A 17,086-nucleotide genomic window follows, 5' to 3' on the forward strand; every position below is an offset into this window, starting at 1 on the left:
AGTGATATTTTGAAATTTACCTATTTCCAATGAGAAAATGGGCGAATTTGTGTCTTTTCGTTCACATAAAGTCAGAAAAAACAACATATGAATCCAAATTAACATGTATTTACACTAAAGTATTATTCAAAGCCATGCTGCTCCATAATGGTAACAAGTACCCGTCTCTTCCCCTGGCTCACTTGGTGCACCTCAAAGAGGATTACAACAGCTGGACGCCTTGAAGTATGATGAGTACGGCTGGGAGGTCATAGGAGACTTCAAAATGGTGGCATTCCTGATGGGACTCCAAGGTGGTTTTACCAAGTTTCCCTGCTATCTTTGCCTTTGAGACAGCAGGGACACCAAGGCGCACTACCACAGGCGGGACTGGCCACAGCGGACCGAGTTCTCTGTGGAGAGGAACAGCGTCAAGTGGGAGCCACTGGTGGGCCCCCGGAAGGTGCTGATGCCACCACTGCACATCAAATTGGGCATTATGAAACAATTTGTCAGAGCTCTAGATAAGGAGTCGGCAGCCTTCAAGTACCTTCAAGACTTCTTCCCTAAGCTCTCTGAGGCAAAGGTCAAAGCCGGTGTTTTCGTCGGACCACACATAAAGAAGGATTTTGGATTCATATGTTGTTTTTTCTGACTTTATGTGAACAAAAAGACACACATTTGCCCGTTTTCTCATTGGAAATAGGTAAATTTCAAAATATCACTGTCCTGGTCACAAAAGCAAAGTTTGTGGGGAATAATAGCCATTTTCTATACTTTTGAGGCATAAGCAATTAGGAAATAACACTTACTACCCAGGAACAAAAATTGTGTTACATAGTGTAATAAATATTGACATGAGATGGTTGGAAAATGTACAGCCCTTCTGAGGACGATGATGCAGAAAACGGTTTTGTCACTCAAAAACATGAAATTATCCATTGCTCATCGTGTCTTGTGGGAGGTTTGGGATTTCAGCCATCCAAGGTGCAGGTGCAGATGGGAAATTATAGATCTGTGGTGTTGGACGTCATCAAACACAGTTTCCGTCCTCAGAACACCAACATAATGGAGCCGTTCTTTGGGTTCTGTTGAAGTGTGTAACCGCTCGCTCTGACTCACCGATGCAAACCACAGCTAGCGTAGAGCAAATATCGAGAAGCTCAAAATAATTTGATTTTGTTGAGTCCTAAAATAGTCTTGTGGGTTCAAGCGAGTTTAAGCATGACTGAAAATGCACAAAACAGTGACTTCTGTGCATCAAGATATACTACTTTGACATTTTCAAATGTTACATTTGAAGGAATAGTTCACCCAAAATTAAAATTCTGTCATCATTTACTCACCCTCATGTCGTTTCAAACCTGTGTGTTATTGTTTTCCCTGTGGAATTTAAAAGGAGAATGTTTGAAGAATCTTTGCACAGCTATTTTCTATACAAAGTTCATACTGGCCACATCTGTCAAGTTACAAATAGCACAAAAAGTACAATTAAAGTAGCATTAACGAAACTGAAAAACAAAAACAAAAAAAATGGTACAGGATTTAATAGAAGATGGTAAATAAATAATGATAGAATTTTCATTTTGGATGCACTCTTCCTTTAAGATTTAGCCTCTTAAAATATAATATTAAATAAAGACTGAATTTTAGCTCATAACTTACATTTTTGTGTGTGTTTTGTCTATTTTAGACATACGGCATCAGGTTGATGTTCTGTTTATAGAATTATCTATACATCCTCATGGCAATTTAAAGGATTTTAACATTTTCTTATGTGAACTGGCCATGTGTGTGAAGACGAGTAAAAGCAGCACGTTTACTGTATCTGTTCTCTCAAACATACGTGTTTGTTCATAAATCAGTATTTCTCACACACATATACTCCTTCTCTCAGCAGTGCAGTGGTTGGGCGGGTGGAACACGGCTCTCATGTCAGTGACAGCCGCAAGCACGCACCACCATGTTCTTGTATTTCTTCAGAATGACATTGGAGTTGTCGTCGTAATAGAGCACAGAGATGGCGTGTAGTTTGATGGGAGCACAGCATGGCTTCGGAACGTTCTCTGGATTCATCAGGTGGACCTGAAAAAAAGAGCAAGATACAGTAATAGATAATGACATTAAAGCATTAAGCCACAAGAGGCCTCAGATGATTTTACCTCACATGTTATAAATGCTTAATAACACTTATTCAGCATTAGTAACCTATGAAAATGTACCTTAATTTAAAGTGGACACATATGAAGAATTTATTAAGGAGTTGCCAACATGATAAACCTATGCACATAAAGTTCAGTCTGGTTTAATGGTCATCAGGCTTTATTATATGATATCTGCTGTGAATGAACATGAAGAGCTGAAAAGTGTTTTTGCAGAGGACTTTTTGGTTAATTTGGTTAATTTGAGACAGCACTCGGAGTAGCACCATTCTTTACACATCAGCATGATGAGGTATGTGACAACACAAGTGAGTCAAGACATTACAGTCAAGAATATAAACATGACATAATCCCTCCTTTTAATCTCCTATAATAGTCTATTTTTGCTGCATTTTGACATAAATCATGAATCAGGGAATTTTGTGTTGTGTTTTATGTAGTGTATTTATTAGGCAGTCATAGCATTTTCACTTTAGTATTGCAAGAAAGTTGCCTATTTTATGCATGTTGCTGTAATTGCATATATATAATTTATAATGCATTTGTAAATGAATCATTAGTGATTAATGAACCCCTTTATAACCTTTAACAAAGGGAACATTAATTGAAATTGAAACACAACAGTTTATAAAATACTCTACTGTGAAATAAAAGCTAAAATGACTTACTCTGTAAGGGTTGGTGTTTATTTTAAAAGGTAAGACTCACCAGTGTCTGTACTATAGCGTGATTAGTAGCATTCATATGGGCATTTAGTGGGAAAGAGCATTCTCCATCACAGTAGTTTGCTGCGTAGCCCTCAGGAGCAATAATCCAGTCCTGAAAAAAAAGACATGTCTAGATGAACAGGGTTGCCCACACTAAATAATAATCTTTAAAACAGGTTCAACACTTATTCTTGTATTCTATTACCATATCATGGTTGAGTTAGGTGAGAAGACCTGATGACCACTGAATAGCACGCCGATCTAATATCTGTAATACTGTTTATTTGTGTGTACTGTATGTGTTGATGTTTACCTGCCAGCCCAACTCTCTGAAACTGACGTACAGTTCGTGCTTTCTGCATGCGCTCTTCTGATCACTGCTGTTGTAATCTGCATTCACAGAGAAGACAGACATTAACATCAGCTAGATTACAGTATAAATATTACAAACAGAATATAGAAGAGAAATAAAGAAAAGACATTTTATGGAATGAGATTTACTTTTCATACCTTAACAAATGGTTTTCCAGTTGTCTTAAACAAATAGTTCACCCAGAAATTTGTCATCGTTGTTCCAAATCAGAATTTTAGTATTGAAGTAAAGCATGAATGAGATTTGAACAAGATTTTCTGAAATCGTTTCGGGTTCCCTCACAATAAGCGTTGCGTTCCTGCGCAACAAGTTTTGTGTTCTCTCACAATAAGTTTTGTGTTCTCTCACAATACGTTTTGTGTTCCCTCACAATAAGTTTTGTGTTCCCACGCAATACGTTTTGCATTCCTTAGCGATACATTTTTCGTTTTGTCGCAAAAAGTTTTGCGTTCCCTCACAATAAGTTTTGTGTTCCCTCATAATAAGTTGTGTTCTCTCACAATAAGTTTTGCGTTCCCTCACAATAAGGTTTGTGTTCTCTCACAATAAGTTTTGCGTTCCCTCGCAATATGTTTTTCGTTCTGTCACAATAAGTTTTGTGTTCCCTCGCAGTATATTTTCTGTTCCCTCTCAATTAGTTTTGTGTTCCCTCGCAATATGTTTTTCGTTTCCTCACAATAAGTTTTGTGTTCTCTCACAATAAGTTTTGTGTTCCCTCATAATAAGTTGTGTTCTCTCACAATAAGTTTTGCATTCCCTCACAATAAGGTTTGTGTTCTCTCACAATAAGTTTTGCGTTCCCTCGCAATATGTTTTTCGTTCTGTCGCAATAAGTTTTGTGTTCCCTCGCAATATATTTTGTGTTCCCTCTCAATTAGTTTTGCGTTCCCTTGCAATACATTTTTCGTTTCCTCGCAATAAGTTTTGCGTTCCCTCGCAATATGTTTTTCGTTCTGTCACAATAAGTTTTGTGTTCCCTCGCAGTATATTTTCTGTTCCCTCTCAATTAGTTTTGTGTTCCCTCGCAATATGTTTTTCGTTTCCTCACAATAAGTTTTGTGTTCTCTCACAATAAGTTTTGTGTTCCCTCATAATAAGTTGTGTTCTCTCACAATAAGTTTTGCATTCCCTCACAATAAGGTTTGTGTTCTCTCACAATAAGTTTTGCGTTCCCTCACAATAAGGTTTGTGTTCTCTCACAATAAGTTTTGCGTTCCCTCGCAATATGTTTTTCGTTCTGTCGCAATAAGTTTTGTGTTCCCTCGCAATATATTTTGTGTTCCCTCTCAATTAGTTTTGCGTTCCCTCGCAAGTTTTTCGTTTCCTCATAATAAGTTTTGTGTTCCCTTGCAATATGTTTTGAGTTCCATCACAATAAGTTTTAGTTCTGTCGCAATAAGTTTTGTGTTCCCTCGCAATAAATTTTGTGTTCCCTCTCAATTAGTTTTGCGTTCCCTTGCAATACATTTTTCGTTTCCTCGCAATAAGTTTTGTGTTCCCTCGCAATATGTTTTGAGTTCCCTCACAATAAGTTTTGCGTTCCCTCACAATAAGTGTTGGGTTCCCTCGCAATAATTTTTGTGTTCCCTCACATTCTGCCTGACATCTCTGTTTGTGTTTCATGGAGGAAAGAAAGTCGTATGGGTTTAGTACAGTTATTTTGGATTATCTGTGCTGCTCCACCCCTGTGTCCTATGAGCCTCATGTCAACTGCAGGTAGGTTTGTGTTTTGTGAAGGGGCAGGTCATCTTTGGCTCTGGCTCCTTCTCTGAAGTCAAAGTCTGACACATTCTTTCCACTGCTGTTCTCATACACCACACTTTTTTTTCTTGTCATTTTTGCTAAGTGTAGTAGAGTGAGATCGGAGAGAGATCTCTATGATATCAGTTCAGGCCAGCTGTAGAATCCCTTCCTGTTGTTATTGAGTTCCCGCCACAAAGAGCAGCACTTCGGCCATTCAGAGAGCTTGCTAACCACAACAAGTGCCATGCAAGAAAAGTGATTATATAGGCTGGAGTTAGGAGAGGTACCATATCTACACCATTTGATCAAACCCACCCCAACACACACTCATACAGAGTTATGCTTGCATTGTCAGAGAGCATACTAGATGTTGTAATGTTTGTTTTCTTTTCAAACAGGCAGCTACACCTTCCCTAATGAAAGACATAATTCATTTCTGTAATGACATTATGATGTAAGTAAATTGAATTTACTGCTCTCATAAAAGACACAATAAAATAGGATAGGTTGATTCACCAAGACAATGAAACCCTGCCACAAACTGCAGCAAAAACTTGAGATAAAATGCACAATAATAAATATACATTTTGTAAATGAATGTAGCTGTTTGAATGTGCAGTACAGATATCCAACACAACAAACCTAATTTATGAGAATTTCACTAATGAGCACATAATTGGGGGAAGTTCATACAATCAGCTCATTTTTGCAAGATACACCTTAAGAGAAGAACAGTTTTTATCAAGCATGCACCAAAGTCTTGTAACACCTCGCAGAGTGTCAGTCAACTGTGAATTCTAGCTTCTACATTTGTCTTATGCTCTCGTGTTTGTGTCTGAACTGAATATGTCTCTGAACTAGGTATCAAGGTTTCCTGGAGAGGAGGGGTATCTATGTCATGCCAGCTGGCCACCGGAGTGCCTCAAGGTTCAGTGTTGGACCTCTCCTCTTCTCTATATGCACAACATCAATGGGACCTATAGCTGAGGCACACAGCTTTCCTAACATTGCTATGCTGATGACATGCAGTCTGTTGTTCCAGTCTGGTGACCCCATGGTCTCTACACAGATTTCTCTCCTTGTTTTTTTGGGGTATCTCTGCCTGGATGAACAAAAGCCATCTTCAGTCACTGGATTCCTTATCGTCCCATGTGGACTGAATATTCAACACAACATCACCATGCAGCTGAGCTGTTCTTTTCTCGTTTACTGTCATTCTTTTACACTTGCGTCTCTAAAATTAGCCTGATCTCATGAAAATTATATGACTAAATTATGTAAAAGCAAGTTAAATGTTCTCCCAAACAGATGAGGTTTTTAAGGTTAGTGCTCTATCACGTTTTAAATCAACAGAACCGACCTCCCTACCCTAAACCTTACACCTAAACCTAACCAATAGTGTCAGAAAAAGCAAATGTGTAATGAAAAACACAATTGCTGAAGCAGCCACAACATTTTGTGGTGCTTCTAGGACTCTTTCAGCTCACATGTCGATTTGCATACTCTTCAGTACTCATACCTTTACATCACAAGTGCAATGCTTTATCAGTTGAGCAACCACGGGACTTGATCGCACTTGAACAAGTTTGTAAATGTAGTTGGTTATGTAATGCAAACTGTTAAAAGGTATCACCTTACAAGCCATGCGCTATAGTAACTTAACCTTTATTAATAAAAGTGTTTAGATTTCATAAGATAATGTTGTGTGAGAAAAAGTTTATGAACTGATAATCCGCCGTTTTACTTGTAATTTGTGTGAAAGTGAATTAAAGTCATTGTTGTTATAGTGCCTATGTGGCAGGGTGGAGGGCGGGGCCGGGTTGTGATTCTACACACCCGGCTCCTAATCAGGCTGATTAGCCCGAGAGGGATAAAGGCCGACTGGAGATGGCAGTGTGACAGAGAGAGAGTTACGGACAGCTGTCCGATACCTGTATGTGTTTGTGTGTCTTTTTATTTAATTAAATATTATTTATATTGTTAAGCCGGTTCTCGCCTCCTCCTTTCCCTTGTACCCCCTTTACACTGGTGCCGAAACCCGGGAAGGAGGAGGGATGCACCGTAGTAGAGTCCTCGCCACTACCATCCACCCCAATGGAGCAGCCGCGGCCATCCACCGGGGGATGGAGGAGCCCGGCCGCCTGAAAGTGGAGGAACGGCCGCCGACCGTGAGGGGAGGAGGGGCTCCTAACCGACCGCCTGGAGCAGTCAGGGCTGCTGCCAGGGGCGGAGGAGACCCCTACCTGCCGGTGTAACATGGCGGGGTCTGAGTCCGCCGACCACGAACAGGGAGGGGCTCCTGGCTGACCGCCTGGAGCGGGAGAACCACTGCCAGGGGCGGGGGAGACCCTTCCGTCCACCGAAAACGCGGCAGGGCGTTCCGTCCGCCAGGGGCTGGAGGACTGCCTCCGATCCGCCTGGGGAGGCATGGCTGTTGTCCACCAGAGGATGGAGGAGTGGCCGAGGACCAGGCTATGGCGTATCGGAGAACCTGCAAGTGAATTTTTTTGTTCTCTCTCTCTCCTCTCTCTCTCACGCTGCCGCTCTGTGTTGGCCTTTTCCCTCACTTTTTAAATGTTTTTGTTAATTTGGCACGATCGCCATTACAGCGTGTAGGTGCCAAATTTTTTTTTGTTTCCCTCCCCTTGTCCCCTCCCCTGATCCAGGTAGACGGGGATGACCTGCCGGCAGACAGGGAAGGGGGGGGGGGGGGCTGTACGTCATGCCGGGGGCTCCCTGGCCTGAGAGAACAGGGGAGGAATGTGGCAGGGTGGAGGGAGGGGCCGGGTCGTGATTCTATACACCCGGCTCCTAATCAGGCTGATTAGCCCGAGTGGGGACTGGAGACAGCAGTGCGACAGAGAGAGAGTTACGGACAGCTGTCCGATACCTGTATGTGTTTGTGTGTCTTTTTAATTAATTAAATATTATTTATATTGTTAAGCCGGTTCTCACCTCCTCCTTTCCCTTGTACCCCCTTTACAGCCTAGCGTACATTTCACTAGGAATCTGCCACCATACATCCAACGAGCCACGTAAAAATTATTTTGCAAAATTTAAGGCATAATAACATGATTCCATGAGACCAGGTTATCTAAAATCAAGTCCTTTTCTGGCCAACTTTGGAGCTTTGTATCACAGCATCCTCTCCTTATGATGAATCGCTCGTGTTATATGACTCTTATTCTTATTAAGTCGCTTCGGGTAAACATATCTGGTAAATGAGTAAATGTAAATGGGATTACTTTTTGTGTACGTGAAACAAGCAGAGTTTCATACAGTATGATTAAACTAGATCTACAACGACCCGAATCAATGAAGACCTTTACAGACTTTTTCAAGTGATTTACTTTTTATAGAAGGCAAATCATACTTGTCAAGGCAGACAGATTTAGAAGTGAAATATGTAATTACACTAAGATATATTGTACCTAATTTTAATTATATAATTCCAATAATGTGCTAATCTTTCTTTTTTTAAAGTTACTAGCAGTTAAGAGCATTCAATTCACAAGCACATTTACTACAAAAGAGACAAATTATTTAAAATAGTGGCATATGCTCATATGCGTCAAAAAAGAATAACTCCCTAAATATGATTACCTATGAGTTATCAAAAGTAATCAAAATTAAAAATATGGGAATCATGAGGGGAATTAGTTCACGCTGCTCTCACGTTACGTAAGTGCGCTACCAGTGAACCAGTGATGCTTGTGAACAGCGTTCTCTTGTAAACAAATCGAGCTGCACTTCCGGTTGTATCGTGTCAGTTCTCGCCTGAATATGCCAGCGCGCTTACGCCACGCGAGAGGCAGCATGAACTGATTCCCCTCATGGATGTGCATTGGAGAGTGATGGGAAGTAAACAATTATAGTGAAATATTGATCTGTTTCTCACCCAAAGTGATCGAAGACAGTAATTTAATCATTGGAGTCATGTGGATTAATTTTACTACGGTTGTCTGGACTTTTTAGAGCTTTAAAGTTCTGGTCACCATTCACTTGCATTGTATGGACCTACAGAGCTGAAATATTCTTCTAAAAATCTTCATTTGTGTTCTGCAGAAGAAAGAAAGTCATACACATCTGGGATGGCATGAGAGAGTAAATGATGAGAGAATTTTCATTTTTGGGTGAACTATCCCTTTAACAGCTGAAAGAGATAAATGTCACACAGTGGCTACAGATTATTATATCAAATGAAGTCTTAAGGTATTAAGAGCCACTTCAGTACATGGTGTGAAATCTCTGGCCTTGTTCTGTAGCCCCCCAAAATAAGACCATTTTTCTTCATTCACAATAAGATTGTGTTTCTTTCACTCTGTCTGGCAGGACTAGGTTAAATATTTACTGAGATAAATCCGCCAGCAGGAGTGGCCCCCAAGCTCTCCCCAGCGGCCTTTTAGTCGCTCCCACAGGGGTCCCTCCTCTCTGATCCAGAGCACTGAACCTGTCCTACACAGACCCCCTACAGAGACATTTATAGCCTAGGATGTTCTACATCTCACAACAGGCCTGAGAATGAGGACAAATACCACTCAACAATGGCAGAATTGGACACAGTTTCACATACACTCATACTGTAAATATGTTTGTGAAAGAAAAGTGCCACAGAAAAACTGAGCTAAATAGGTGAATCCCACAAAACCTTTCAAGAACATGTCTGGGTCATCACTGAACACATTTTGTCCAGAAAGCATGGTTTTTATTTCTGCATCTTGTTTTCTATTGACTTTGGGGTGAAATATAATGTTTTCGTTAGACTCATCCCACCCAAATATGAGACGATCTGACTATGTTGAAAAGTGAAGTCTTTGTATTAAACATGAACGTACATGCACAAACACATGCTCAGATGTAAACACACTGACTTCACTGCATTCACACACAAATTTTGTTTAGCTCTGCCTTTCCTTTATTTACTGCCAGTATTTACAGTGAGGGGCTCTTTAGGAGTACAGCAGATATTTAGTGTGGAGTTTCATTGAGTGTAAAGGTTAGATTTGTGGTACCTCATAAAGCACTCCTCTTCCTGTCTGTAAAATTTAATGCCACACAGTTACTGCTGTAAGCGGGACATGTGGGCCGCCACTGCCCCTTGAATGAAGACCGCCCATCTGCTTATCATGGAGGGATGGTAATCGCAACGTATTTAACGATCATGGTTCTGATTCAATTTCACTTAACATTTGCATTTCATCAATAGTTACATTAATAAAGGAATTCTTAAACTAAAAAGGAAAGTGCTGTCATTATTTTCTATCTTATATAGCTCGAAACAAGTCTTTATTTCTTCCATGGTCCACAAAAGGTCTTTTTAAAAAAAAGTCTTGACATGATTTACTTTCCATACTGTATTAGTGACTTTGGTCTGTCAAGCTCGAAAAAAGGCAAACAAATTAATAAAATAAAATAAAGTAAAAGTAATCAATATGACTCATGCACTATATTCCTCTGAAGTGATACAATCGTTTTGTGTGATGAACTGAACAAGATTAAAATTGTTATTTACTCTGAAATCATATTAATAAAGTAAAGCATTCAATAAAATGTGGCAGATATGATCAAACTCATTATCGTGTCCATTTGGTCACAAGACCCAATTAGAATCAATGACATTTTATGTTATCATATTTGATTTAAGCACTTTGATTTGAGAATTAATAGTCACTCACAACTCAGCTAAATAATAATTTATGTTGCCGTGGCACTGTAGATTCAGTAGCGATGCTGGAAACATGTTCCATCTGCATCGGCAATAGAATGATCTTCAATAATCGCTAATGGAACTGAAAGTTTTGAAAGTTATTCGATTCAATCCGTTTTCTTTATAAATGGAACCCGTAGGGGGCCTGGGTAGCTCAGCAAGTATTGACGCTGACTACCACCCCTGGAGTCGCGAGTTTGAATCCAGGGCGTGCTGAGTGACTCCATCCAGGTCTCCTAAGCAACAAAATTGGCCCGGTTGCTAAGGAGGGTAGAGTCACATGGGTTAACCTCCTCGTGGTCGCGATTAGTGGTTCTCGCTCTCAATGGGGCGTGTGGTAAGTTGTGCGTGGATCATGGAGAGTAGCATGAGCCTTCACATGCTGGGAGTCTCCACGGTGTCAAGAGCAACGAGCCACGTGATAAGATGCGCGGATTGATGGTCTCAGAAGTGGAGGCAACTGCCACCATGAGTAGTAGTGGGAATTGGGCATTCCAAAATTGGGGAGAAAAGGAATGGAATTCATTCCGAATAAGAAATGTTTCTCAATTCCCAACCTGAATAATATAGCAGTATATATAGCCAGACTTTTTACTTGTGTAAATTCTGATCCACAAAAGAACTTATTTTGTTTAAAAGGCCGCTTGTAAGACAACAGGTCATGACTAACCGATATATAAAGTGACAAACCAACCAAGCTTTATAAAGGGGTTTAATAGTGACTAATAATTCATTTACAAATTAATTATAAATCATTGATACTGTAGACAGTTATAACATGCATAAGCGTGACTTTCATGCAATACTTGACAAACACTGTAGTGAGCCATTTTACCTCACATTATAAATGCATATCAGTGATTTATAATGCATTTGTAAATTACTTATTAGTCATTAATAAACACCTTTCTAAAGCCCTAACAAATGGAACATTACTGTAAAGTGTTAACATTTTGTTTTTATGTGACATTTAGGGGTTTCTCTGAAACTGATTATATACTACAATGTTAAACCAATCAGGAAAAAAAAAAGCGAAAAGGTTCTTGGAATTTGTCCTCTACTGCCGCAATTACACAATGAAATTCCTGCTGCTGACGGCATGTTGGAGTAATGGACATGATGTTCCACATGGAATAACATACATCCTGGAGAGAGCTGAAGCAGGGAAGCTTGCTCACTCCACTCGCATGATCACTTGAAAGAGAATGTGAGTGCTGTCTGCGTCCATGTGAACTTTATCTTCTTCCTGTCTTTCATCACTGCGGTTATTAAAGCTCCGTCCGCAGAACTCGCCCATGTCTAATTACACCAATGGTAAACAAAAGGAGGGTCGAGGGAGGGGGAGATGAAAAACCATCGCTGGACACTGCCGTGTTATTATAATTCTTTAAGCGATACTGTTAACGTGGTCAGGCGTTTTAGGCCAGCAGCTAATAACAGTTGTGAGGTAATTACAGGTCTGGCGGTGGGGCGACACTCTGCTGAGACGCTTGTTAAATTCCCTCGGGCTAATAATTTTCTGTAAAGCTGCTTTGAAATGATGTGTGTTGTGAAAAGCGCTATACAAATAAAAATGACTTGACTTACAAACACACACAAAAAAAACACAATCAATGTTATACAGTATTTTTTTTACTATGAGCATCTAATAAGAATTAAAGGGATAGTTCATCCAAAAATGAAGATTCCTTCATAATTTACCTCAAGTTGTTCTAAACTAATACCTTTCTTTCTTTTTCTGTAGACAAATGGAGAAATTTAGAAAAAAATGTTTACTGTATACTTGATTTTCAAATATCAAGAATTGTGAAATTTTACTGGTATTGTTACCAACTAAAATTTTGGTATTTTAATTTAAAATATTCTGCTCAGGTGGCCGAAGGATCTGCCTAAAAGAAACAGGATTTGCTCAGCATGAACAAAAGTTAGAGGGAACATTGGTGACCACCACTTAAAGCTTCAAACAGAATGCAAAAGTATAATTCAGAAGTCTAATAAATGATTTCATGAGATTCACGATTGTTCTGAAGGCATATGGTTCGGTTTGTTTCTTTGATAAGAAACAAACCGAAATCTATGCTTGACGATGCGTTGACATCCTGACACAAAGCATGTGAATGACAGCTTCACAATTGCTGTAACAAAGTGGATAGTCACAGCCTGCCGGCAGATTAATATTGTGGAAGATGAGAGATTAAGAGATTTAATGCTCATTGCAACAAATACTCAACCTATGGGGACTAGTTCTTTCAATTAGTCAACCACCCATGTTAGTAAACATTATTTTTTTCCTAGAAGTAAACTAAATGCATTTTGAAAAGAAGTACATACTGTAGAGTCAAATTTCAGCACTTTCAAAATATGTGATTAATCGTAATTAACTCTGGAAAAATCATGTGATTAATCATGATTAAATATTTTAATCGACTGACAGCACTGTATTTGATCTTTTTTAATATTAAAATGACATTCTTAGGGCTGTTTATCAGCAATGAAATCCGTATTCAAATCTGATTAATTTAGAGCTGATTAAGCTCTCAATTCGATTCTGATTACATTTTGATTTGGTATTGATTCTTTCGAGAATATTTGAGTCATCAGGTCTGTTTCAACCTAATCACCTGATCATGACACATACAGCACACTATAGACCATTTCAAGAATGTAAGCAAAAACAAAGGAATCAGAATGGTCCAAACGTATTTGACAACAAGTCTCCTTTCAACAAGTCTCTTTTTCAAGGTAAGTCAGTCCACTCGGTGACTGTCTTTGGAACGCTCTTGGGCAGTTTGGGCGGCTATTTTTCTGTGTAAACAAGCATCATACAAGTGCAGCTCCTATCTATTGATTGGGTAAAGACTGAAATCTCCAAAATGGTTGGTCAAGATTATGATCAAAGAACATATTTCAAATCAGCAGTAAAATCTGACAACACTGTGTGGTGGGGAATGCCGTAAATTTTTTATCACCAGAACTTGAATTTAAAAAAGCCTCGAATTCATGATCTTGAAAAAAGACTGTGTAATTTGATGTTATCGAAAATATTTGCTGTTAATTTTAAATATTTGAAAATATTTTGTGTGAATTCACCTCAAAAAAATTCAGGTTGTGAAATTCAAGTTTTAATTATTCAAGTTGTGGATTTCAGGTCGTGAAATTCAGGTCTCAATATTCAGGTTGTTGAATACGGGTTGAGAAATTCAGGTGGCAAAATTCGAGGATGACATCCGGGAAAGCAAGGAAGAGCAAACAAACATCAATGTAATCCATCTCTGTCTTGGACAGTCGCAAAATAATGGAATCAGCTCAAAAGTAATTTTAAACAACTATGACGACAACATTGTGAAAACACAAAAAGGTATACTTTAGGGATACCTCTTTTAATGTTTCATTAATGTGTTTTGAAGAAAAGATCAACTTGATCAGTAAATTGGATCCTTCACCTAACAGCAAGAACCTTATTTCATAATGATATGGGCAAAGGACATTTACCATTATATATATATATATATATATATTCTCTCTGCCTTCAGAGAACAACAAAGTGTTTAATCATTACATCCAACCTCTTGTTGTTACTGTAAATAAGTGAAATAATACAGACCTATGGCTGACTGAAACAACAGCCTCCTTTACCCATTTTGTAAGTGTGTTGCATGTCTTAGCTGTTTGATAATATTTATTATAATTATATTTCACATTCTCTTGCACATTTCTACTAGTGTTGAATGAAAATATAATGAACTTTGAATCTACAACAAACATTCTGTTCCTAATTGTTTACATCAGTCTGGATTGCTTGAGTTAGAATGCCATTTCGCTTTTTAATATTTTTATCAAAATTTTGGATAGTCTAACCTCATATGTAGATTTGTAGACTACTGATGACTTGTCAGTGTCTTATTTATTATGTTTATTTTCAAGCAGACTTCGTTACTTTTCATGATGATACAAACCTGGGCTTCATCTATATACTTTACAGAAGTGTTCTGTAATATGTGCATTTGCATTGTACGCCTTCCTAAAATTAGACAGCAGTATTCCGTTGTAGTTTCTTTTGTTTTGCATGTAATGCATGCATGAAAGATCAAAAGTGATCATTACACGACTCATTTAACCTTAAATGTCAGTCTTTTTCTTCCTCACATTTTCTAAGTATTAACACACACACACACACACACACACACACAAAACATATTAATAATAATACAGAGGCCTATAAAGTATTCTTTGTCATTTCCTGTAGCTATTAATCAGGTATTATTATATTAATTTCCTATACACTCAATTTGTGCACATACCAAAAAAGAAAATAAAAAAAAATGCATATGCATATGCATGAGCATATTGACCTGTTACATATGACATCACTGTATGATCACGCTGCCTTTGTGACCAAAATTCCATTTAGTTCCAGACATGCGAACTTTTGCGTGAGATGTGACAAAAACCAGCAAAAGTTTTGTTACTGCTGTTTACTTACCAGAGCCAACATTTTATTTTTCTTTCATTAAAGATTTATCTTTCAGGTGACATGGCTTCATTGCTTTATTTAGACATTTCAGTTATCTGTGTATCAAATACAGTATATATGTTCATACATTCATGTATAGTCATAACACTCAGACTATGGTATGTCATGATTGTTACACATTATAATAATAATAAAAAAAGCACTATAATGTCAATTTACAGTATATTTGTTATGTGTATATACTAATGTTGGTCAATAAACAACACATAAGATTAAGAAGCACAGACTTTATTCACACTGCCAGACTACAATGTAAACATTAGTCATAAACACTGCTTTCGCTTTCGTGTGTTCTTCATAAGTTAAAAGCAGCTCTTACATTCATACAGACGTGATCATCACAGACGTTTTGTAATTAATCAGATCACAAAACAACACAAAAACATTTGAAACTTCTGAATGAGAGATGTTTATGGTGATGTACTGCTGAGATTGGCCGGTGTTATGGATCAACTGGGGATCGTGCCACCTGAATTTTTCAACCCGTATTTAACAACCTGAATTTCACAAGCTGAAATCCACCACTTGAATAATAAAAACTTGAATTTCACAACCTGAATATTTTTTTTGGTGAATGGACAAAATAATTTCAAATATTTAAAATTAACAGCAAATATTTTTATGACATCAAATTACACAGTCTTTTTTTCAAGATCATGAATTCGGAGGCTTTTTCAAATTCAAGTTCTGGTGATCTGGTTGATTGATAGGCAATTTCTGTATCTAAAAGGTGATTGGCTATTTTACCTGTGAGGCGGGACTTCCTTTTCTACATCCGTTGACCATTGGCTGCTGTTGGACATTCCAGTTTCTCCCATTCATTTTAATAGAAGTGGCCCGTCTGCTAAATAGTCTCTGTTTTGACAAGCAGGAAATGTTCATGGAACAATGACATCACCAACAAACAGTCCTTGAAATGGTCTATAGTGCATTTCCAAATACTTTATTATATGTGTGGTAATTTTAAATGATATTTCTTCTTATAATTATTTATTTTCATTATGGTTGATTTCATGAGATTCACCCCATAAGTCTAAAACTCTTTTTAGAGAAAATTATTTTCCTCATCAGTAAATTGATTTGAGAAAACCTAAACTATAGTGAACTTCTGAATATGGGTCAAGATGCTGCGCACACAGGCGGTCACTGAGCGCTTTTCTAAGAGTGATTTCATATTGGCACCACATGCACACTCAACACAGCCACGAGGGAACCGCTGTCACAATGGCTTCGCAACTTCCTGCTCCAAATGTAAATATTTATGCTCCAGACATCCCAAGCAGAGCCGGGAGAGGGGCTGATGTTTTGGGTTACATAAAGTCCAATCCTTCAGAACAAATTAGGCAGATTTTACTCTTTTGCCAGGACACGTAGCGTGCAAGGTTTATGAGCTGTGAGTTTCAGCACTACTGTACAAGCAAGTGAAACATGCAGTGTCCAACACACATGGACACAACATTTAAAATACCCAATAAGAGTTTCAATTTCGTCATGCCTGTAGGGAATATGCACTGAATGTATTGTCATTTACAAACACAAATCACATAAAGTCAACATAAAATTGTGTTCGCAAACCCACTTTACCATTGTAATCTGGCATTTTTCTAATATTTAAACAGGATAATTAACAACAAAATACTTGAATTTATCCTTCAGGAATTGACTGAATGGTGAAAAATGGTCTCTATTTGACAGGAGGTTGGAGAGGAGGGGTTGAGAAAGTTGAGAAAGTCGTTTTAGAAGTTTATAAAATTTGATGAAAGATGCAAAGATATAATTTTTTTTTCATTTAAATAACACTGATGCAATGATAACACTTCTGAAAATCATAAACTTTTGTTCAAGTTATTCACCTGTAAGTCGTTCATGTGTCGAGGCCTC

At 38.2% G+C, this 17,086-nt stretch overlaps 1 protein-coding gene across 1 annotated transcript in view; it reads right to left on the bottom strand.

Annotated features, from left to right (window-relative positions):
• Window positions 1-765: 765 nt before the first annotated feature.
• Window positions 766-17,086, bottom strand: part of bmp6 (bone morphogenetic protein 6) — a 92,045-nt gene continuing 75,724 nt past the window's right edge. Inside the window, exons 5-7 of the mRNA XM_051686853.1 lie at window positions 3,162-3,238; window positions 2,850-2,960; window positions 766-2,064 (exon numbers count right to left, since the gene is read on the bottom strand). Coding sequence (XP_051542813.1) covers window positions 1,915-2,064; window positions 2,850-2,960; window positions 3,162-3,238 — 338 coding nt within the window. The 3' untranslated portion in view covers window positions 766-1,914. The remainder of the gene's footprint in view (window positions 2,065-2,849; window positions 2,961-3,161; window positions 3,239-17,086) is intronic.

Source organism: Myxocyprinus asiaticus, chromosome 44 (assembly GCF_019703515.2).
Source record: "Myxocyprinus asiaticus isolate MX2 ecotype Aquarium Trade chromosome 44, UBuf_Myxa_2, whole genome shotgun sequence".
Taxonomy (NCBI): Eukaryota; Metazoa; Chordata; class Actinopteri; order Cypriniformes; family Catostomidae; genus Myxocyprinus; species Myxocyprinus asiaticus.